Source organism: Lagenorhynchus albirostris, chromosome 1 (assembly GCF_949774975.1).
Source record: "Lagenorhynchus albirostris chromosome 1, mLagAlb1.1, whole genome shotgun sequence".
Lineage (NCBI taxonomy): Eukaryota > Metazoa > Chordata > Mammalia > Artiodactyla > Delphinidae > Lagenorhynchus > Lagenorhynchus albirostris.
Genome location: NC_083095.1, coordinates 47,987,593 through 48,013,004, shown reverse-complemented (window position 1 = coordinate 48,013,004; position 25,412 = coordinate 47,987,593). Strand labels below are relative to the sequence as shown.

The 25,412-nt window shown below is 40.4% G+C and overlaps 2 protein-coding genes across 2 annotated transcripts in view; one reads left to right on the top strand and one right to left on the bottom strand.

Annotated features, from left to right (window-relative positions):
• Positions 1-17,174, bottom strand: part of TXNDC16 (thioredoxin domain containing 16) — a 104,448-nt gene extending 87,274 nt beyond the window's left edge. The window contains exons 1-5 of the mRNA XM_060167196.1: positions 17,148-17,174; positions 16,246-16,546; positions 15,154-15,236; positions 9,958-10,031; positions 9,043-9,117 (exon numbers count right to left, since the gene is read on the bottom strand). Coding sequence (XP_060023179.1) covers positions 9,043-9,117; positions 9,958-10,031; positions 15,154-15,236; positions 16,246-16,423 — 410 coding nt within the window. The 5' untranslated portion in view covers positions 16,424-16,546; positions 17,148-17,174. The remainder of the gene's footprint in view (positions 1-9,042; positions 9,118-9,957; positions 10,032-15,153; positions 15,237-16,245; positions 16,547-17,147) is intronic.
• Positions 17,175-24,945: 7,771 nt separating this feature from the next.
• GPR137C (G protein-coupled receptor 137C) overlaps positions 24,946-25,412 on the top strand; it is a 52,568-nt gene continuing 52,101 nt past the window's right edge. The window contains exon 1 of the mRNA XM_060167195.1: positions 24,946-25,344. Coding sequence (XP_060023178.1) covers positions 24,946-25,344 — 399 coding nt within the window. The remainder of the gene's footprint in view (positions 25,345-25,412) is intronic.

Below are 25,412 nucleotides of genomic sequence, written 5' to 3'. Positions count from 1 at the left end.
GGAACAAATCTGATAGAGATAAAGGAAGGAGCAATAGCTCAAAACCTATTAGGAAGGGACCAGCTTGAGCACAGCTCAGGAGTTTTAAAGGAAGACACCTCCAAGAGGAGCTTTCCCCAGAAGTTCTATCCAAGCTCAAAACCCAGGCTCTGCAATAATGTGTTAAAAATAAACTACTAGCAGAAATTATGATAGTTGAAAATAATTACCATAATATTTGTAGTTCATATTATCGTCAGTAGTACATTAACTTAAAAGGAAAGAAATCTTCCACTTGACAAAATATTATCACAGAATATCAATTAGCACATCTTAATAAAGAGTTATTGAGATTTCATTGTTTCTTACAGTACTGCACAGTCTTTCCTTTTTGTATCAATATCATTTGATGATTTCCATGAGTCAACAATGACTAGGGGGGAAATGGCCTTTCTTTGCAACTGCTGCCTCATGGCAAACATTCCCAGCAACTGTCACAGCACGGACTTGCATGAACTCACTTCTATTAGTACTGTGTGTGCAACAGAACGGCAGGTAGATATTTGAATTTGGATTGCTTTTTTTCTTAATTGCAAAATGAGATTTCCTGCATTTATATAGAAAAAAGTGACTAACATTTGTAGAGCGCTGGGTTAAACACAAAGCATATTTTCAGATGTATTACATTATTTGATCTTCAAAAAAATCTAATGACAGTGCAATTTTTAACATTTAAGAGATGAGGAAAACCAGCAATCAGAAAAGATAAACTGCTATGATCACACAACGGATAAATCCTCCATAAACCCTGACTTCTTCATATATCATTCCAAAGCACATTTGAGATTACAGTGCCTCAATCTTCTACACCTCCATCTGACTTGCCTCAGACTGGTTACATATGGTATTCTCAATCAACAAATACAGATTGTTACTTTACTTTCTTTTTCTAAATATTACCCTTCTTAACCCAATCTAGAAGCTGGGAAGTGAAATTTTCCTCACAGTTACCAAACCACACAATTCCATCGGTTTTTTGTTGGTTTTTTTGTTGGTTTTTTTTGCGGTACGCGGGCCTCTCACTGTTGTGGCCTCTCCCGTTGCCGAGCACAGGCTCCGGACGCGCAGGCTCAGCGGCCATGGCTCACGGGCCCAGCCGTTCCGCGGCACGTGGGATCCTCCCGGACCGGGGCACGAACCCGTGTCCCCTGCATCGGCAGGCGGACTCTCAACCACTGCGCCAGCAGGGAAGCCCCATCGGTTTTGACTATGTATATTTTAGAAAACAGAGCTGAGAATTTGTAGACTATAAATCTATAATCTTACCTTTATTTTAAATTTTATTTATTTTGCAAATTTTAACTCTTTTGTAGGACTCCTAACACAAGAAGTATACAAAAAGTTAAAGAGTGAAAAGTCCACCTCCAACTCCTTCCCCCATCCCAGCTTCCGCATTCCCTTCCTGTAAACCAATAATCACGTTCTTGTGAAACTTTGAAATATTTATACCAAATACATACATGCCATAAATAAATATTTATATATGTCTCTGTTAGAAAACTATCCCTCCTAGATTTCTCAGTGTTCCTACACAGTCCATGTCTCCTGAAGATGAAAATTGGCAGTACACAAAGCTGGAAAACATCTCTTCAAGTTCTAATCTTGTTTCCTTTTCTCTGGAGCCACCTGGTCCCATTCAAAGGTAATAAAACCTTCCTTATCTTCCCTGGAGCTAAATGCTTATATTTAGGGGTAGAGACATTTTTCTCCTGCCCCAAGCAATTTGTTTAAATTCCAGAGAAAAAGATAAGCACTCTATCTCCAGAAGGAAAAAGCAGATTTGCCAGCTCCTATGTAAACTCAGAGATTCATAATTTAAGTTCTCCTTCTCCAAACCTTGCTGTAAGTACAGATTTAAGCGTATGGCTCTCACCTTGTAGCTCTGTGGAGAACTGGGTACGGCAAATCCAGTACTACCATGTTACTGTGATTGCTGTTACCGCTGTGTCTGATTTCTGATTCAGAGGCTTGGTGTTTCCGCAAGTATTATGCAAGGAGGGTAACATCGAAGACCCTTCAGAGTTTTAGACTTAACACTCCCTTTCTTACACACACAGAACAATGCTATGCTCTAAACACTTGGTTTATTTCATTAATATATCCTGAAAAATCAATGTGTTAAAAATGTTAGTAGACCATTTCCTCAGAATACTTTTAATCAATGATGTTTTAGGAATATTTTAAATGTCCTCCAAAAATACACTACTTAATTGGCCATGATGGTTCAAAAATATACAATTCCGTAAATATTTAGTATAGGGTTACCCTAAGTTTACACTTGTTATTCTAGTCTTAGATTTTACTAACTTAATTCTTCCCCAATTGCAATTTTTCTATATTCTGAGACTAAGAAATTGTCTAAAACCTTGATCTTTTCTGTTTACAAAGAAGCAAAGTTCAAGTGTAACTGTGGATCACTGATCACATAAAAATTTATCAGTGTGTATGTATTAGAAGATAATGGAAGGAAAATCCCATTTACAATAGAAACAAAAGATATAAAATACCCAGTAATAAATTTCAGTGTCCAAGCATATATGAAGAAAGCATTAAAACACTACTAGAGAACACAAAAGAAAACTTGAATAAATGGAAAGACATCTGGTTCTGGGATGGGAAGATTCATTCTAAAGATGTCAAGTGTCCCTAAAATAACTTATAAATTTAATGCCAGTAGGATTTAGTCAGGGAGAGGAAGAAACCAGACAAGCTAATTTTAAATGTCACATGTAAACAGAACAAAAATGCAATTCTAGAAACAGAAACATGAAGGGGCCTGGACCTTTCAGATATTACAATACATTATAAAGCCTCAGTAATTAAAGCAACAGTACTAGTAAAAAAAAAAAAAAAATAGATTAATGAAACAGAAAGTCCAAAGTAGATTCCAATATATATGAGCGTTTAGTATAAAAAAATCACACCTTGAAAACTGAGATTAATTTCAGTTGCGTTGGGACAATTATTTAGCCACCTGACTAATATACTGCTCATACTATTTACCTAGTTAAATTCCATACAAAGCAAAGATTTAAATGTTAAATTGAACAGTTAAAACATTGAGAAGAAATACATCTACATAAATAGAGTCTGATCTTTGACAAAAGAGCAAAAGCAGTTTAATGGAGAAAGGCTCCTCTTTTCAAAAAAGGGGCTAAAACAACTGGACATTCACATGCAAATAAGTGAATCGAGACACTGACTTTACACCTTTCATAAAAATTAACTCAAAATGGATCATAGACCTAAATGTAAAACATAGAAGAAGATCTTGGTGACCCTGGATTTGGCAATGAATTTTTAGACACAACACCAAAAGCATGATCCATGAAAGAAAAAAAATTGTAAAGTTGGATTTTATTATTAAAAACTTCTGCTCTGCAAAAGACACCATTAAGAGAATGAAGAAACAAGCCACAGACTGGGAGAAAATATTTGCAAAACATATAGCTGATAAAGGACTTGAATCCAAAATATATAGAAGAACTCTTAAACTCAACAATGAGAAAAAAAAAAAAACATTTAAAATATGGGCAAAAGATCTGACCGGATACCCCACCAAAGAAAATATACAAACAGCAAATAAGCATACTAAAAGATGCTCAATATCCTTTGTCCTTAGGAAGCTGTAAATTAAAACAATGAGATACCACTACACACCTATTAGAATAGCTACAGTTAAAAAAAAAAAATTAACAATAACAAATGTTGGCAAGAATGTAGAGCAACAGGAACTCATTCAATGTAGGTGGTAATGCAAAATGATAGCCACTTTGGAAGACAGTTTAGCAGTTTCTTACAAAGCTAAACATAGTCTTACCATATGATCCAGAAATCACACCCCTAAGTATTTGCCCATATGAGTTGAAAAACTACATCAATACAAAAAGACCTACGCATGAACTTTATAGTAACTTTAATCATGATTGCCAAAACTTGGAAGCAACCAAGATGTCCTTCAACAGGTGAATAGATAAACACTGATACATCCATACAATGGAATATTATTCAGCAATAAAAAGAAATGAGCTATCAAACCATGAAAAGACATGGAGGAACCTTAAAAACATATTGCTAATTAGAAGCAGCAGCCAATCTGAAAAGGCTACATGCTATATGATTCTGAAAACGAGCCCCCACTAAAACCAAGTCTCCCTGCCAAGGTGATGATTAAGCTCTCTCTCCAAAACTTTATTCCCTTTCTTGTCCCCTCTGACTTCAATCCTGTGCTAACTGAACAGTAATCAACCAGGGTCAGATGACTAAAACTGCTATTGTCGACAACATTTAGTGCATTAATGTACTAAAATTGCTGTGGTTGATAACTTATTGTTAATGTACAGACACAAGTTGCTTCTCCAGGGCAGGATAAGCTAACAGACCCCCCCTAGGGTCATGGACCACCAGACCAGATGCTAATAAACCATAGGTATCCTGACTCCTGAAACTACAATTAGGAAATGTCACAGAAATGTCACTAGACAATGATTAATCCCAGCTCCTTTGTTCTTTCCCTTTAAAAACCCCCTAACTCAAAGACCAAGCTGGAGTGGATCTGAGTCACCCACTCCCTTGCTTGGCGCCCTGCAGTAAACCCTTACTTTGCTGCCCTTACTTTGCTGCAAACACCTGCTGTCAGAGTTTGGCTCTCTGTGAAACTGACACACGAGCTCTTTTTCTGGGTTACAATTCCAACTATATGACACTCAAAAAAGGCAAAACTATAGAGATGGTGAAAAGATCAGTGGTTGGGGAGTGGAAGGGAAGGATGAATAGGTGGAGCACAGGGTATTTTCAGGGCAGTGAAACGATTCTGTTTGCTACTATAATGGTGGATACATGTCATTATACATTTGTCAAAACTCATAGAACTGTACATCACAGAGTGAACCCTAACATAAACTATGCACTTCGGTTAATAATAATGTGTCAGTATTGATTCATCAATTGTAACAAATGTACCACACCAATGCAAAATGTTAACAGAGGAAACAGTACAGAGGAGAAAGGAGGAATTCTCTGGACTATCTGTTCAATTTTCTGTAATTCTAAAACTGCTCTATAAAACAGTCTTAATTTCTTTAAGTGAATTCCTTTGTAACAAGAGCGTAAGGGAGACCTTGGTACAACTTAAAATCCAGAAGTCAAAAGAAAAAAGATAAATTTGACCTGATGATATTTAAAAGAACAAAATAGGGAAATTCAAAAGATAAATGACAAACAGGAAAATGTACAATTTGTGTCTCCTTTATATAAGGAGAGCACCTAGAAATTAACAAGAATAAAAGTTCAAAACATGATACAGGACTTCCCTCGTGGCTCAGTGGTTAAGAATCCACCTGCCAATGCAGGGGACATGGGTTTCAGCCCTGGTCCAGGAAGATCCCACGTGCTGCGGAGCAACTAAGCCCGTGCGCCACAACTACTGAGCCTGTGCTCTAGAGCCTGTGAACCACAACTACTGAAGCCCAAGTGCCACAACTACTGAAGCCCGCGTGCCTAGAGTCCGTGCTCTGCAACAAGAGAAGCCACCGCAGTGAGAAGCCCCCGCTCCCCACAACTAGAGAAAGCCTGCACACAGCAACGAAGACCCAACACAGCCATAAATAAATAAAAGAAATAACCAGCTCTAGGACAAAATCACCCTTTAAAAAAAAATGATAGAAAAGTGGGCAAAAGATAACAAGCAACAGTTCAGTTCCATTTCTAGGAATAGTATACAACTGAAAAGAGTACAAGGGAGGAACTACTTGCCAGGAACTGGGTATTTCAAACTGATGCTTTTTGCACAAAGAAGTAGGGTGACGGCTTGAGAGGCATTTTTTTCCTCGTGGCAATTTGCAAGGTACAGCTATGATATGGCATACTATTTAGCACAGTTCTTCAAGATTCTAAATATCATTACTGAAAATTTTTGTAAAATACTGTATTCCACAAGTCAGTTTTCTTACATTTGAAACAAAAATGAGGGCATTGCCCCTTTGGAATTCTACCTCCTTGACATTTGTGTTTTCCTGCTCAGTTTCTTCTTCCTTTATATGTTGGTGTTATCCTAGGATGCTCCCTAGATGACCTACATGTTGACAACACTCCCCAGGGGTGCAAATTCCTACAGCTGCCTACTCAAGACTCAGGTAAGATGGGCATCCAACTTGTTAAAGTAGACTCGTTTTCTCCTGTAAATTTGCTCTTCATCCTTGCCTACTTCAGATGGTGATCAGATCAGATTTGGGGTAGAGTGAGATGGGAAGGAAGGAAAAGAAGAGATCAGGGATTAATCAAATTAATCGTTACCAAGCCCGGTCCATTTTACCTCCTAAGAATTAAAAAGAAAACCCCCTCTTTGCTATCTTTACTTCCCTAGATTGCACAATGGCCACACAATGGTTTCTACATGTGCTTGGACCCCACAAATTTGTCTCTCACCCACCAGAAAGAGCCCTCAAGTGCTAATCTGATCACATCACTTATCTGCCTACAACCCTGCAGTTGAGCAATCAGGTGTTGAGTGGTCACTTAGGACAGAGAGCCAAACTAAAAGTAACAACCAAGCCTTTATTCACTTACTGCGACAGTGCAAGCAAGAGGCAAAAGGAGAGGCACAGCCTCCACGGTGTTCCGTTCCCATCCCCCGCCACTGAACAGCTCCAGGCCAGGGCCAGTGGGCGTGGGAATCATCTCATTCCAAGGAGCTGCGAAGAGAAGGCTCCTGCCTCTTTATGGACCCGTGGAATGGTGGGGGGACTGAGCAGGTGAAGGGCGAGGAAAAGAAAAGTACAGAGTTAAAGCAGAGAAAGCGTTTAGCCAAAGACCTGTGATAAGGAGGTCTTGGCAAAGCACCTGGAAGGTGCCTCAGGCCACGTCCCTGATAATGAGGCCCCAAATGGAGACACCTGGGGCTAAAGGCCAGTCTGGTCAGAAGGATGGGAGAGGGAGGGGTCCGAGGGATTGGGAAGGGGAGGGGTCTGAGTCCTGGACCTCAATTTTCTCTAGAAAACTGCAATGCTCTGGCTGTGCACCAGTCTGGTGTGGGAGAGCACCTTCCCCCTATGAGGCCTGCCGGGCAAAGCTTGTAATTGCCTGTGGTTGGGTCTGAAAGATCACACAAGGATTCTGGCCCAGAGCTGGCCTCCTCACCCTTCAGGGGCTGCCCCAAAGCCTAAACTTCTTCACGTGGTAAACAAAGATCCCTTCCTCTGACCCCATGCCAACCTCTCTGCTCTCACCTCCTGCTTCACATTTCAGACTCCAGTAAAGACTACCCTCTCCAAACTGTCCTAACCTCCCTGCCTGGGCTCACAGTTTCCCCTGCTTCTTCCACCTTCCATTTCTTCACCGGGCAAACCCCCGCTTATCCTTTAAGACTCATCCCAAGTGCCACCTCCTTCAGGAAGGCTTCTTAACAAACATCCACCCTCATTCTAGACACAAGGAACTATTCACTACCCTGTGGACATATGCAGACGTACTTCTACTATTTTACTTCCTACATATTTTCTGTTTACATATCTGTCTCTGCAACAAAACATTAAATTCTTAGAGAACAGAGCCACATCTTACGCTGTCTTGCATCTCCAGTGCCTTACAAGTGTCTGGCACATAGCAGGAACATGGGGAATACTCTATTTGTGGAATTAGCGTTCTATAAATCAGCATTAGTACAGCACAAGGAATAGGACACCATGGCAGGATTGAATGACACAAGCCCCACAGGATACCCAGTTCAGGTAACAGCGTCCTCTCCACATCTAAGGCCCAGTTGTTTCGAAACCACCTTGTCATCAGGCTGCCCAGCGTGGACCTGCCGCTCCAGGATTTGCTGTCAGACTTGTCAAAGACAACCTTAGTCTCCCCTCCCCCATCCCTTAAAGAATCTTCTTTCTCTGATTCTTCACCCTTGTTTCTGGGTCAAAGACAGTCATTGGGTATCCATTGTAAAAAGCATAAACGAGTAAGCTTCCTGAGAACAAATATATCTATGACTTGGACTTTTTGCTAAGCTTTTCATGACCCCCACTCTCAAGATAGCCACCCCTTCTCTATCCCAGGAAAGGGCTTCCAAGGCAGCCCAACAGGTCTTTGGAATTCCTTCTTCAAAAGGCCATCTTTCATGCCTTACAACTGGCTGCTCAGTCCACAGGCCTCAGGGTCCATGGTTGGCCGGGATTTCTAAAGACTGTTATTAATATATTATTAGTACTGGAACATGTGATAACCACAACTTGTCACCTATCAAGTTTAGAGTTTCCTGTAACTTAACTTTCACACCATTTTTGCGAGAATCAGGTAGAAGAAGAGGAGGAAGATGGGAGCCACACAGAAAACAGAGATAGTCAAGGTCAGCAAAGGTCTCAGCAAACGTTAATTTGGAAAAGTCCCTGTAAACTCGTGTCCTGAAAAAGTCATAGCTTCTAGCTCTGTTACCAAAGATACTACTACTTCATTGGAGGAGAGACTGCAGGAGTGGACCCCAGGTAGGGCTGAATCCCAGGCCTAAAGATTCCATGCCAGGCAAGTTAAATTAGATTCACTCTCTCTCAATAAACATTCAGCACGTGCTGGGAACACCTGAAATGTTTCTGCACGTACTGAGCAGGAACGGAGCTACAGACTCCGGAAAAAAAAAAAAAAAAAAAAAATCAGGCTGGGGTGAAAAGGAGGCTAGATACTTCAAAAACCCTAGTGAGAATAGCAAAGATGAGCTTCTGTCCTGGTAACATCCTCACTCCACAGACAGAATCAAAGGCAAGAGCGATTGTATGAGCCAGGTGGCCGTGCTGTGCCACCTCCTACTTTTATACAGAATATCTCCATGTTTCTGTATCCTCTGCCATTCGAGACATTTTAGATCCTCTGTGTGGGAAGATAGACCAGCAATATGTGTGAAACTGATGCTTACAAGTATAATGCTAAGACCCTAAAATATTGTAATGGACTGTGGTTGTCTAAAATGAAATCAACAGATAAATAACAAGTAAGTAAATGGGTATCCCCTGTACTTACAAGAGAACATGAGCAACGATGGCATCCACATCGAACAAGGTATCGGTTGGGAATTCTCTCAGTAATATGTGACCCCTGCAGAAAGTTTTAAAAAGCATTACCGAAATATTTCCTTGTCTTGTCCGTACTCTTGTCCTCACTTTCACTTGTCTCTCTAACACACCAGGCTGGAAGCTCTGGCAGTTCTTGGAGCCTGTGTCTTATCCACTAGCCGATATACCTACCAGAGTGCTGGCCATGATACACACTCAAATATTTACTGAACACACAGGCACAGATACACTGACTTTGAAAAGCTTAGGCCCTGGACCTGGCAAAAAGACTGGGAAGCAACAGGAGTCCCAACCAGGCTTCCTCCCAGCACACACACATTCCCCAGATGGGCTGGGAAGGAGACAAGCAGGAGACAGAAAGAAGGGTCCTCAGCAGTAGGTCCCTGAGGAGACAGGATCTCTCCCCACTTCCTAGGCCAAATCCCAAGAGTGTGAGGAAAGGATTTTGAGAAAACTCAGATTAGGAGACCCAAGTAACGGAGGAATCCATAACCTGGACATCTGCAGATCCCTCAAAAATAAAGTACATTTATTTCCCACCCGAATATGGACCTGACATACCTACTTAGAACACTAAATCTGCTAAGTGCTTACTTACCAGGCCTTTGCCGTCAGAGCTTACATAAGATTCTCATTTAATATCCAAAACAATCCTGTGAGGTAGGTATTAATCTCCTCAATTTACAGATTAGGAAGCAAAGTGGAGGTAACAAATCTATTAGTTAGACTTCTTGCTAAGCTTCATATGACCCCTACTACATACACCTTTATTCTGGCCTAGTGATATTTTGTATACTTGAATATTCTAGAAGTGTAGCTTTATGTTTGTCCATCTGAGCCAAAAAAACTAAAAATAGTTTACCTGAATAAATATGCTTTCATCACATTCTTTTCGCTTCCACAGTACCTCGATGTTTCTTCTGTGACGCAATTAACCTTTAAAAGATTATATTTAACGTTTAGAGTACATATCAAAAGGTCAAGTTTCTTGGTTAGGGAAACAGAAAGGAAAATTAAACATTACAGTTTGTCTCCAGATCAAATTTCTTTTTTACTTTTCTTTCTGATTTGTATGCTATAATTGCTCACTTATTCAAGTGCTTGAGGTAACCCAGAGAAAGGAACTGTTCTTACACCTAAGAGTTATATTTAATTATACCTAAGATTTAATTCAATCTGATGAACGAAGTAGAAGGTAATGAGGTAGGAAAGGAAGGAAACAAGGCAGGACAAGAAAATCATGAGCAAAAGCCAGGAAGCACAGAACTGGTGCTAAGTTGGGACCACGAAAGCATCTCAGTAGCTGGAGCACAGGTATAGCAGATATTGCTGGCTCCTAACCCCAAATCCATCCTACCCTTTTGCGTCACTAACAGAATTTCATTAAAAGCAAGTGCCCCATTAAAAGACTTTTCCAGACTCTCCCAACAGCTAAGGCTGGCTAAATGATGTTAGGAGAAGTCACTGGTTTGGGATGCCTAGAAGGATCTTAAAAGGGGGTTGAGTGATAAGATACTCTTGCTCTTCCCACTTCTTCCTGACAAAAAAAACCTGACAAGATAGGTAGGCACCAGCAGTCATCATGGACCATAAGGCATCTTTAAAGAAGAAACCTTTGCTAAGGATGGTGCAACAGAAAGAATGAACCTGAGTCCCTGATGATGTTAGAGAAGCCACAACAGCCCTTGATAGCTTACAATCAGGACTCTATGTGAAAAACATAAGGCCAATCCTGGCAGCAACATGGAGATACAATGGAAGACATGAGAGCACAAAGGCAAGGAAGCCGGTTAATGGTGTATCCCATTCGTACAGGTCAGGGATGACTGGGACCTGTAGTAAAGCAGAAAAGGACAGAAGAGATTCAAGCGACTTTCCACAAATACAGTAAGTAAAACTAGGGAGAAGACTGAGCGTGTAATATGCAACATGGGATAGATGGGGGAAGGCAACAGATAAAGAGGATGAAGAGGTTTTTAGATGGGGCAAGTGGGTAGCCACCGACATAACTTACCAAAACTAAGTCTGGAAGAAGAACAGTTAGTATTTTGTTTTGGATTTTGTTAAGTTAGGGTTTTTTTGGGTTTTTTTAGATGAGGCTTTTTTGTTTTTGCTGTTCAAGTTAATTTTAACAGAGTTTGAGAAAGCAGAGTGACAAGTGGGAAAGCTACATTTGTTTTACAGAAAAAAGCTACTAAAAGAGAACCGATACTCAAAAAAGATATGAGGAATAGAGAATTCGAATTAAAAGAGTACGGACATAACCAAAAGCAGTGAATTTTAGTGTATGTAGTTTTTTTTTTTTTAATTTTTAGAAGTCAGAGCATAGGGGATGGTTGGTATTATGACGACAGATTTATCCATTCATCCGCTCAACACACATTTGAACACCTACCATATGTTAGTCACTGTTCTCATCACTAGGAGTACAGTTAAGTTCCAAATTAAAATGTTTATCTTTAGAACTTACATTCTAAAAGTAGAGATGGATCATTAAAAAAAAACTAATTAGTATGCAATGTTAAGGGCTATAAAGAAAAAAGCACTATTAAAGGGATAGTACATGACCGAACATTTTAGATAAGTCATCAAAGAAGACTTCTCTGAGGAGGTGACATTTGCACAAAGAACCGAAGTAATGGAGTGATGCATACAAATATACAAATATGTGGATGAGATGAGTTCTAAGCAGAGGAGAAAATACCTGCAAAGGCCTTACGGAAATACACACCTAGAAGGTCCAAGTAAGAGAAAGATGACTAGCATGTGTCAGGAACAAGCTGAGCAAGGTGGAAGAACAGAAAATGAGATTAGAGGAATTAAATGTCCAAAGAGGAGTTTCCATGTTAGTATAACTGTAATGGGAAGCCTTTCTGAGAGAGCAGCAATGTGATCTGACTTACATGTGGAGAAGGGTTCAGTGAGACAAGAGTGAAAGGAGAAAGGTCAAATAGGAGGCTTGTGGTTTCCCAGAGGAGAAGTGAGGACAGTTTAGACAAGGGCAGGGGGGTAAAAGTGAAGGTACAGAAAGTGGTCAGATGTGAAAAGTTTTGATAGCAGAACTTGAAGGACTTAATGATGGATTGGTTATGACAGAAAGGATGACAAAGGTTTTTTGTTTTAAAATCTACATTGATACAGTAACATAGTCATACCAGCTTTCTTTTGGTTATTATTTGCATGATATATATATTTTTTCCTTCATTTGCTTTAAGGATTTCTAAAGCCTTTATTTTAAGATGCATTTCTAAATAGCTTACAATTAGGTTTGGTTATTGTTCCCAGCCTGACAATCTTTTTCTTAACTGGAACACTTAGTCCATTTATATTTTAGTGTTTTCTTCATCTATGTCTGTCTCCTGAAATCTTAACTTTTGAAGACAATCTCAAAATGCTACTTTTTGTGAAGTCTTTCCCAATACCATAATATGACCTTCCACCTTGATGATCATGTAAGAGTTCTTTCTTTTAAACCTCTACAGCATTTTATTTGTATCTCTTATTATAATGACCAAGTTCTGCTAGTTATTAAAATGGTCTATGGGAATTCCCTGGCGGTCCCGTGGTTGGGACTCCTCACTTTCACTGCCAAGGGCCCAGGTTCAACCCCTGGTTGGGGAACTAAGATTCTTACAACCTGTGCAGCGCAGCCAAAAAAGAAAAAAGTCTGTGAATGTGTTTTATCCCCCCGTTTTGGATATATACTCTCCAAAGAAAGAGACTGGGGTCTTAGCCATTTTGCTATCCAATAAAAGACTAAATATAGCAAGCTCGTTTCAATCTCATAAACAGTACTGAGTATCTACTATGCACCAGGGACTGAGCTAGGTACTCAATATAGGTCTATCTCTTTCACCCAGTCTCCTTTCCACATAGCTTAAGAGTCCTCAACTGCAAAAGCTTTACAAACTGTTAGTTCATAAAGGTAACCCCTGGGCATGAACCTTAATATTCTACTCTAGTTACTAGACACACAATTACTAGTTACTAGTTTATTAGTTACTAGATAACAGCATGACTATCCTTTTAGAGTATCATACCAACCTAGCATTTTGTTTCTAAATTTCAATTTTGATTTTTATTCAAAGCTCCTTAAAGATGAGTGCCATTATCATTCCAGAGTATAAACAGTGGTTCAAAGTTAACTGAGACTTCTATACAAAACAGAATTGACATTAAAAAAGAGGTTTTTGAGGTATATAAACATGATATAATAAGAAATATATATTTGGTCTTTGCCCCTTGTTCCTAACACAGAGCTCCTAAAACCCTGTAATTTCCTGCATGATAGAGTGCCAGGAGTATCTTTTCTTCTAATATTTGGTCTTTAACCTGAAATATAAGAGTTTCTGAAACCCTTGGAATCTCTGGGAGTGATAAGAGTGTCTGTTTGCATGCTAATGAGATGACTGGTGGCTGGGGGCCCCTAGACAGCTTCAAGATGGGGGCTGGTTACCAGCAAGACAAGGGAAAGATCAGAGGGTGGGAACTTTCAGCCCCACCTCCCCACCTTAGGGCTGGAGATGGAGTTAATCAGCAATGGCCAATGATTTGACCAATCATGCCTACATAACAACCTCCATAAAAACCCTAAACTACAGGGTGTGGAGAGCTTCCAGTGAACACATCCAAGTACAGGAGGATGACACACCCCAAACCACACGGGGATAGAAGCTCCTGCACTTGAGACTCTTCCAGATGTTGCCCCGCACATCTCTTCCATTTGGCTGTTCCTGACATATCCTTTACAAGAAGTCAGTAATAGTAAGTAAAGTCTTTCCCTGAGTTCTGTGAGACATTATGGACAATTATGGAACCTGAGGAGGGGGTTGTGAGAACCGCCATTTGGAGCCAAGTCCTACAGAAGTCCTAGGGAGCCTGGGGACCCACTCACTCCTTGTGACTGACATCTGAAGTGAGGGGCATCTCATAGGACTGGGCCCTTAACCTGTGGGGTCTGTGCTAATTCTGGGTTGTTAGTGTCAGAACTGCTTCATATGAAAAACACACATCTGGTGTCAGAAGTGTTCTGTGGTGAGAGTGAACAGTTTCCCTTTAAAAGTCACAGTTAACTTTTCTATGCTTCCTGCCCTGGGAACTCTAGCTTCAGGGACAGGAACTCTAGCCCCAAGAGGGACAGTAGCCATCTCTCAAAGGAGGAAGGCTAATGAACTAAGAAAGAATAAATGTACACAGAAAGTCAGGGAGACACTAATCTGAAAGAATTTAATAATCACTGGGTTACTAATCATTCCGTTTTCTGAGGTACAAATTCTAAGTTTAAACTAAATGAAAGGCTCCTGTAGCTATCTAAACCATGATGCATGTGGAAATTTTCCATAATACTCCATGGCAAGTTCAAACACTTTTTGAGAAAAAAAATAAGTATGTAATTTCAAATTAGGTTGTTTTGCACAGGCTCTGGACGCACAGGCTCAGCGGCCATGTCTCACGGGCCCAGCCGCTCGGTGGCATGTGGGATCTTCCTGGACCGGGGCACGAACCCATGTCCCCTGCGTTGGCAAGCGGACTCTCAACCACTGAGCCACCAGGGAAGTCCCAAATTATGTTGTTTTAACTTTTTTCTAAAAATAACTATGAGAACCCACAACATAAGCAATTATAAAGACTTAGAAGAATAGGAAAGAAAAAAAAACACTTGAATTACTTCAATTTTGGTACCTCAGTTTGTGTTAATAGAAAAATTTTAATAGCTAAATTATGGACATCTATTATATTTGTCAGGCAAAAAAAAAAAAAACTTAAATAAAAGATTGAAAAAATAAATGACACCATAGCCCCAATAGAATGGTTTACAAAATAAAGTTCTAAGCTCCAGAATTTGAAGTAGCTTTTTTTCCCCTGTATTTATAATTTATACAATAATCTGGAATTAACTATACTTCTGTTTATTCTTATGAAAAAAAAGGTAGAAAAAATATTTTTCCAGTTTGGAAAAAGATGTGAAACAATGTAGTATTTTTAGATACTCAGTCTTAGGTCACACAGTTGTAAAATGTTTGTCACTAGTAATTTATTAACATAAATATCTTTCTACCTTTGTGACTGAAATTCCGTAGTCCTGGAGAGGTTTATCAGCCTCATTCAGTTCTTCAAGAAATACAGAGGTACTTGGAGAATCTAAAATAAGAAATGTTTTATGAATGTTTTATGACTTGCCCCTTAGGAAAGATGAATTTTTAAAATTAAAGCCCAAAGCTGCAAACTGAAAAAGAAATATATTAGTTTGCCCAACTAGTATGCAACAACAAATAATCAAGTAACTAAATGAACCTAGTTACATATTCTTGTACCCTTATTTCCTATTGCCTCATTACTCTTATTTCTAATATTTTTATCATGACATATTTTCACTTTGTAATTGACCTTAAAAGCTTTCTAAACATAAACTGGATAAATGTTTAATTTAAATGGCACATTTGGCGTTACTTTTCCAAGTTTAATACTATATACACAACACACAGGTACAAAATTTTCAAAATGATTTTAAAATACCATTTTCAAATCACAATTATAATAAGGGAGCCAACAAAAATATGAATTCACTTCATTTACTAATTCCAAGAATAGTATTTTTTAAGGCACAAAACAACTTAAATGGAACCATGATAATGATAAGTTATGTTCAATAGTTATATTAATCAATTCAGTATAATTAATGGTACAGCTAAAGCAGAGTATTAAACTAAGGCATTACTAATACTATATTTAAAGTTTGAAAACACTTTTAAAATATTTACATGCTAAAAATATCCAAAAGTTTACTTTCAGAAATGATGATGAAATTCAGATATTATTAACAGCTAATTCTTATCTAGTATTTACTATGGACTAAGCACATGAGTAAAGTCACTTAATCCTCACAATAAATTTATAAAGCACACACTATTTCCTCATTATGGATGACAAAAAAGACACGTGGAGAGGCTAAGTGACTCAACCAAGGTCACACAGCAGGTCAAGTGGCAAAGTCAGGATTGAAACCCAGGCAGGCATATTACAGTAGCAGCGTTAAAGCACATATTATTAATCCTGATAATAAATTCTTCCTAGCATTAAACAGCAATAGAAACATTAAACAGCAATAGAAACATCACAAAAATCATATTAGAATATAAAAAATACTTACCAGCTTGACAAAAATAAGCTAAGGTAGCTTTTCCTGGTTGCAATGTACTGAAGAATTTCTGAGGACTCAGCTCTGGTAGAGAGTCTACTGCTGACATATGAAAAATGCACATCATGACAAAAGAGATGCCAACTCTAAGTACACTGAAACTGGAAGACATCATCAGCTGTGGCTGCATATGGGCAGGAGAGTCAATTTTGTTCACCGCTGTGTTCTGTTGCCCAGGACAATACCTGGCAAGAGTAGGCGTTCAACAGAGTTTTTCTGAATGAATTCATTAAATAAATGAATGAAGTAAAATCTGCAAAAAGAATAATATAAGGCATTACTTCCATGTTTGATTTTACTAATACTTTACTATTTCCTTCTAGTAAAAACATTAGAGGGGATGATATATAATGACATTGATTTAATAATACTATGAATTTTTGATACTTGCAAAAGATATCAAAGATCTGGAAAATGCAATACTAAGTATGTTAAGATTAATAGATATTTATGGTGTATGCTAAGCTGTCATTTTTAAGGATTCTAAAATTAATTTTCAAACATTATCCAATCCATTTATTTTAAACTGGGTATTTTATCTTTCTCTACCTAGAGTAGATGTACAATTAATACTCAAATAGCAATTAAAACCACTAACGTGGGAATTGAGAGCCAAAATATATGTCTACTACGTTTACATTCTTTTTACTTTAAATCCCCTAGAAGATATCTATTAAAACTATTTAAGAACATTCCTTCTTAATATACATTTAGTAATTCCTAAGAATTAGATTTATTTAAACAGTTTAGAAATTCAAATATCTTTTTCAACTCATATTTTAATTCAATTCTATTTTCTGAACTCAGATTTGCTCTAGATATTATCATCTCATCTTCCTTCATGCTGTACTTACTCCCATGCTGTCCTCTGTATCTGCTGTCAATTATCTGTCTTATACTTTTGCTACTTTCAAATTTCTTTTGAACAATTTCTTCTTTCAGGAAGCTTTTCTACTGATGATACATATTATCTACATTTAAAAGAAGATAGTTTAGGAAAATTAATTTTTATATTAAACATCGCACTTCTAGAGGTAAAGATATACCCACAGGTATAGGTGAGAATTTTGTTTTAATTTTAATTTCAAATAGAACCCTTATCTTTTTTTTTTTTTTTTTTTTTTTTTTTTTTGCTGTACGCGGGCCTCTCACTGTTGTGGCCTCTCCCCATTGTGGAGCACAGGCTCCGGACGCACAGGCTCAGCAGCCATGGCTCACGGGCCCAGCCGCTGCGCGGCATGTGGGATCTTCCCGGACCGGGGCACAAACCCGTGTCCCCTGCATCGGCAGGCGGACTCTCAACCACTGCGCCACCAGGGAAGCCCGAACCCTTATCTTTTAAACAAAGATCACTATGTCAAAACAGGAGACAGGAGAATATAGCAAGAATTACTCATAAGGATAGGAGTGGAACTTTTCAGTAAAGAAATAATTAAAGAATAAAAAATTTAGGAAAAAATCATACTAAATTAGACACCTACCATTTCAATGGTCATGAAAGACCATTAACTCTTCAATTTAGCATTTCAGGGGTAATGAGAAAAAATTTACTCTTCAATTTATTGTACAATAGAATTGATAAACTGAAACTCCATAGACTCTGGTCTTTCGATACTATCAAGAAGCGTATAATAACTCTCTGTAAGGAACAGGTATTCCTAAAACAGGAGCTAATTGCTTATTGATTACTTCCTAATAATTCTTTTCACTAGAACTAGTTTATATCAAGCAGTGAACAAATTTGCCATCAACGTTTAATAATGAGCCAAGAGTTCAAAAACTCAAGGAGAATGAGGAGTGAGGACTGAGAGAGGTATATAAAAAGTAATTTTAATAATATAATTAAGAGGTATCCTTGACATTAAAATATTATACATTAAATCTATTTTAAACCAGCATATTTTAAAGCCACTTTATATTAATGAAAATGGTATAAAATAAGTCATCCAATATTTTCCTTATATTCTGAGGGAGAGATGCATGCATCCTGAGGCCGAAAGAATATAACATTTGTTACTGTATGAAATAACTCCAACCTAATTAAAAGGATAAACATTTAAGTAAAAGCACAAATGAGAAATCCAAGTATAAATATCTTTTTTCCTGGCCCTGTGGTTACAATTCAGTCATTTAAACACTAAATTGGATACTAAAGTTAACATACTCTTTTCACGTAGAATGTATTTGGTAGAACCAAAGGTCTAACCACACACATTCAATGCTTGAATACTTCCCCACACCCACCTCACTGGACAGATTAGATTATCCATATGAACGTACTATGCATTTCGCCAATTAGAGATGTGGGTGATTATTCAGAGATAGGTACTCAGTAGTAACTTTTGCAGTTTTCTCCATCTTTTGGTAAGTTTGATTATTTAAAAAATTACTTAACGCAGAGAATACTGTGTGGGTCAGCTAGAAACATAGCTTATATGGTCATAAGATACACACTGAATAATGATTTAACCAGATCCGTAACAACCAGAGTTGAGTGGAGTTGAAAGTAAGGGAGCATATAGTCAGGGTGGGAAAAGGGATGAAAGAGAGCTAAATCTTCATTTTTCACGAGACCAAAAGCCAAGTTTATTGGAAATGGAAAGATCAACACTAAAAGAAACTGCGAGTGGTTCAAAGTAGTTGCCTCTGAGGAACAAGAAATTGGAGGGGGTAAGATACCAAGGGGAATTTTGAAGCCTTCTAGAACTGACTCTTTTAAACAGTGTACCTTTTCACTTTGACTTAAAAAGAAAAAATATTACTTGTATGTAATCAAATCTTCCATAGCTACTACTCATATTAATCCAATCTACCCCTGTGGTGTCACTAAAAAGTGTTCATTTCACATGCATGGTAATTGAAATGATTTTGCCCAGAGGCATGGTCTCCTCATAAAAATAACTTTAAACAAAGAGAAGGCAAGTGTGGATGGGAAATAGTGAGGAAAGAGAACATCTAGCAAGAACAGAGTTAAAAACAAAGCTACAGAGGGTACTTGGTGACTTTTTTCTCTGGTAGTTAGAAAATGGGATAGAGAACAACACTTAATGCTTCAAAATTTAAGTGTCACCACAAAGTGCTGAGTTCCTTGGGAGGAATGTGGCCTTGTTACCTTGGTGTGATGGTTCATCAGTATGGGGTAAACAGTTCCAGTTCTCCTGTCAGCTATACCTAGGATCACACTTAGCTTTCTGCACTTCCCACCACTACTGAAGTTTGAGGGCACCACGTGACTTACCCTGGCCAATAAAATGGGAGCCAAAGTGGCCTGTCTCAGGCAACAGTTTAACAGCTACTGTGTGATAGGCCTGCCTTTCTTTTCTTCTGTCATAGTCACTGAAAACACTCAGATGGTGGCTGTTTGTCAGCATGGCTCCCAGATGAAGCACAGCCCAGAGAACCCCCAGCTGGTATGCAATGAGCATATGATATAGGAAGAAATAAACTTCATTGTCTTAAGCCACTGAGATTGGGGGGTTTTTATTGTAGCATAATCTAGTTTATCTTCACTGGTGTACAAACTAGAAGTGAGGTGCTGCCTTAACAAGAACCCCACATACTCGCTCGGGTGCCACGCAGCAGGAAAGCTGTTCTGGGAGTACTTAGGGAAACTCTCCTCAAAGAAACATAGAGACAAGACCTCAACAAATGATCCATGTTAAGGAATAACAAAACATTTGATGAAACTGTCACTACAGTAAGTTGGAGGTGACAAGTACCTAATGAATTTATGAGCACATGCTAGGTTCACGTGGCTAAAGAACTTATCTATGGCCCTAAGAGAAGAGGCTGGAAGACAGAAATGAGTACTGTGTGATAGTTGCTGTTGATTGTGTTTAACGAGGTATTAAAAGAAAGGTACTCAAAGAAGCACCACCATCCAAAAGACTAAGCTGTTCAAAACTTAAAACAATCCTTAAGCCCCCATACTTGTAGGGTCCAGAAACAAGCTGACAAAACTGCTCAGCCACGGAAAGAAGCCACATTCTCCAAAGCCAACTTCAGGTGGGGCCAAAGATAATAAAAATGAAAGGATCTCTTGCAGGGCATAAAGCCAAGGACCATAGAGAACTATGCTCCAGGGCATGTGCTAGAATATGAACTGTATGTCACTGGTCCACAATAATGAGATAAACACAGAAAATGCATATAAATGTTTAGAAGCTTTTATAGCAATTTCACACAGTAATATTGTGTCTGTTGCACCTAATTATTTTTAAATTGGGCTAGTCATTCGATGTGTTTTTTCATTTCATTTTTCTTATAATTTAGAGCTCTAGCAATATCTGCCCAGCAAGATTCCAAAATTGCTACAGTCCAGAGTCTGGTACATGTCTTCCATTCTTCTCCTCTCCAAATGGGAACACTTACTATAGTTTATAGTTATCTGTCCCTACACTACTCTATGTATTCAACAGGGTGACGGAGACAGATAATTTATAAAGATAGAGACTACAAGAGATTATGGCTACTGGGTACTACTCAGAGATCCCAGACTTTGAGCTTGACAGTGACTGGATGGGATTTAGGGGTTATCTCCACTGAGAAGAGCCAAGGATGAAGTACATGTAGGAAGGAGAATATCTATTGACAAAAAGGGTAGACTGTCCAAATGTTTCTAGTTCTCTACACATGTTAAAATCCTACTCCCCACTTCCTTGAGTTAGGTATGGCCATGACTTGATTTGGCCAATGAAATGTGCAAAGTGAATATGTAACTTCTGGAAGCTTTTAAGAGTTAACATATATGTATCATGAAGCATGACACACTTTTTTCTCTGCTATGATGATTGAAAACACTCAAACCAAGGTCTTCTCTGTTGAACCAAGTCTCAGAAAGAGGACAACACGGGGCAAGGTTCCCAGCCAACTCAGTGTTAACATAAAATAAACTTTACTTTAAATCTCTGAAGATTTAAATCTTTAAATCTCTGAAGATTGTTATTACAGTATAACCCAACCTAGCCCTATTTGTTTTAGTAACAGCTAAGAGGAGAGTGACTTGAACATAAATACATATCCTAGATTTTAAAAGCAGTATATTTCAAAGAATTCACAAGAAATTGACCCAATTTCACTTTAGAAAGATTCTAAAAGGGAAGATGACTCTTTAAAATACAACTGTTACCACAACCAGTGCCAATACAAAAAGAAAATGAAAGTCATAGGCAAATGTTTGCCTATCCTACACACAGACACCTCACAACTAAGTGCAGACTCTTAACCTTTGGGGCTGGAAGGAGCCCTCAGTTCCTCAGTATAACGCTCCTGGTGGAACTAATCAGAGTCAGTAGGCAAGATGTAACTTTTGCCTGATCCCTAAACTCTAAACAAGTATGCATGCACAGGTCATTTAAAAGTTGGAAAAAATATGTGACATTTAACTAAGGACAAATACAGGAGGATGACAAGCACTGTAAGAATGGATGAGTAAGGCTATAGTACAAAAAGGGCTAAAACTTGCAAATAAAAAGTTAAAGGCAACAAAAGTTTGTTTTGCTCAGCACCAGAATTCTGAGAAAGCCCCCAAGGGCAATGACGAGGAAGTACTTCAAGAGAAAAACACTGATCATCTTGCTAGTGAGAGGAGGGGGCAAAGATTTGCCTTTCTGCGTAGGTGGAGCAACTGGTGGCCCTCTTCAGCTACAGCAATCACACTTTGGGATTGGGTCCTACATATAATAACACTTGGCAAATGGTTCTGCTTTTAAATGTTTGAAAGAACATTGTGCTAGAGTAATCTGCTCTCTCAAAACAACACTATTCAACCATTGTGTATTTGGACATATTTCCAATTTTAGGTTACCCAGGAGCAAGCTTTTCTAGAAGACCCTTGGATGGTTTCCCCTTTAAAGGCCTAAATTTCCCTTATGATTAAACATAAAACTAATGGTTTCCCCTCTCAAGAAAGAGAGGAAATTAACAACTGTAAACATTAAACAAATTACACCAAGATCTACAGGCATCATTCTCTGGGAAATGCCACATTTCATATTCTGCAACAAATGGGGCATATAATGCTTACAAAGTTCCTGTAGGAACATTCTGTCAAAAATTAGCTTGCTTACAGTTTAATGCCGCTTTTAGAGAACAGAACCTGCTCACTGAACCTGACTCAAATAAAACGTTGATTAGATCTCATCACAGTTTACCACTTAAGACCCAAAGGAGGCAATAAAAGGAGTCAACATCTATCCACTTAAGAGTTCCCTCAAGGGAGTGGGGCAAAATCTTCTACCTGCACCCCCCATGTATATGCCCCCAAAAAAGGAAGGGAAAAAAAAGCGGATATTCTGATTTGCTATGACACTGGAATAAAAAGTCTCACAAACAAAGATGTAAAACTAGTATGGGTGCTATCCAAATGTCGTTTACTCTCACTTTGAGTAGAGAATACAGGAAAAAAAAGAAAAACCCCTTCATGGTGAAAATCTATTCATGACCTGATTCATTGATTATAGAAGATACAAAAATAGGCCATGCCAGAGAATAAGAGGCTTTCCTGATTTTGACAAGTGCCTAAAAGCACATAACTCTGAGTTCATGCTTAATTTATGGGCTTAAGCACATAACTGCAATCAGTTACCTCACTGGGGCCCGGAGCACTCTGTCCCCTTTCAAATAGAACTGTGTACTGCCCTAACCACATTCCCTATGAATCCATGAGGCAAATGTCTTCAATTCCAATAAAGCTGAGATCCTTCTTTAGAGCGCTGATGTTGGATTAGGACTGTTAATTTCTTACAGCAAGTTGTACTCTACTGTAGGCTGCACAGCACAACCTGCTCAGCTGAATGTTTCATCAGAGGGATCTCCACATAACAGTGCCAGGCCTAAACATCTATCACAGTTTGTCAGCACACCTACAAAGAATCCAAAACACACCAGTATCTGGTGCCTGGGGAAACTACTGTCCCACAATCTGGAGCACAAGAGATTTTTACCTTCCCTGTGGATCACTTAGCTAGGAAAGAAAGTAGCAACACTCTTCTTAAAATGGTGAGTTAGGAGAGGCTGAGTCTTAGCTGCACCAATAAATGTAGCACTGTCTTTCAGAGGGATACTTATTTAGCGATATGCCACCCATCCTAAGGGGAACACAAATTATTCCCTCACCATTTTTCACTAATTTGCTCATTTTATTACCAAACATCCCCCCCAAAAAAAGTCAACAAATATTATCTCAGTCCAATATACGTGGGAAGATCTATTTATTTCTCATTTATTTACAGCAGAAACATAATATAGCATGTGTTTTGTATATCTCTGAGCCCTAGAAATAGCGCCACCATCCACCACACAGGGGACTAAAGCTTGAAGGAATACATGTGGAATTTAAGAAGCACAGACTATTCTACCTTTTCCTCTCTAGACATTCAAAGACTTAAAATTCTGATTCTGCCGTTTTGCCTAAACTTATGCCCACAGCATCTTTCCAAATTCTAAGTTTCAAAGACCCACCTTCCCCCCACCCTGAGACGGCTTCCATATCCATCCCATTCTAATTCCACTCTTCTTTCTGGGACATATCCCGAGGGAGGGAGGTTCTTTTACTTAGAGCTTCCGTTCAGCCTTCGCCTCATTCCTTGCCCTCTCCCCACAGAAGGGCTCCCGTTTTACTACCTGCTCACGCTAGGGAAAAAAAGAAAGCAAAACGTCCCTTAAAAGGATCCAGGTGAGGCCCCTTCTAAGCCAAACTCCAGAGCTGGGCAGTGCTGTCCTTGCTGGGGGAGAGCCGCCAGGTCTGAATCCCCGCAGGCATCCCTACCGTCAGAAACCACAGCCCTCGCCTGCAGGACCCGCGCTGCCACCTACCTATCGAGACCTGAGGACAAGACCTGCGGGCTGGGACCCGGACGGCTGACCGACAGTTCCCGCCACAAGAAGGATGAGAGGCAGAAGGCGGGCCCATGCCTCGCTTGCCGGGCATCCACGAACCGCTCCCCCTACCTGCGGGCTCGCAGCACTCCCAAGCCTCCGCGCCAGCAGCCTCCACCGCTCAGTGGAGTCAGCCTGCTGGGCAAAAAACAACCGCGAGGCTCCTCCCGGTCCTCGTGGGTCTTACGTGCAGCCTTTCTAGCCAATGGGAAGCGCAGGGGGCGGAGCGACAGCCGCCCCGCTGACAGGCGACAACCGAGCCCGCCCGCAGGCGCGAGCTGGCCGTGCAGTTGCTGGGCCAATCGGCAGCATGGGTGGGGAGTGAAGGGGAGGAGCAAGAGGGGAAAGCGGGCACCCAATCAGAGCTTGGCCTCCTGGAGCGACAGGTCCAGCGGCCTGTGGCCTTCCGAGCGCGGCGCGGAGGGGGCGAGCCTGCTTGGGCCAATCAGCGGGAGCCCACGGTGCGGAGCGAGCACCTCAAATGCTCGGGTTTCTCAGCTGATTGTCTCCAGCCGAGAGTTGTTTTTTGCAGCTACCGAGCCGAGCCGCAGCAGGAGGAGCCGAGACCCCCCGGGGGGGGGGGGCGGGGAGAGGAGGCGGGGTCCCAGGAGCCGCGGCTGCTCTCCGCGGGGCTTCGGGTCCTGTCACGGCGCTTCCTGGGGTTGGAGGTTGGGGTGGGTGGGGGGTCAGGGAGACATCCTTCTCCCCCTCGACAGCGGCTCCGAGTCCGGCCCCTTGCTTCCCGCGCTCTTTCGCCCGCCCCCTAGCCCCCTCATGAGGGCGTCCGTGCCGGGTCCGGCGGCCGGCCGCGAGCCCTCCACGCCCGGCGGGGGCGGCGGAGGCGCCGCGGTGCCGGGCTCCGTGCAGTTGGCGCTGAGCATCCTGCACGCCCTGCTCTACGCCGCGCTCTTCGCCTTTGCCTACCTGCAGCTGTGGCGGCTGCTCCTGTACCGTGAGCGGCGGCTGAGTTACCAGAGCCTCTGCCTCTTCCTCTGTCTCCTGTGGGCAGCGCTCAGGACCACCCTCTTCTCCGCCGCCTTCTCGCTCAGCGGCTCCCTGCCCCTGCTCCGGCCGCCCGCTCACCTGCACTTCTTCCCCCACTGGCTGCTCTACTGCTTCCCCTCCTGTCTCCAGTTCTCCACGCTCTGTCTCCTCAACCTCTACCTAGCGGAGGTAAGGCGGGAGGACCAGCACGCGGGGCCGGGCGGGAGAGCGGGGCCGCCGAGTTCAACTCGGGCTGA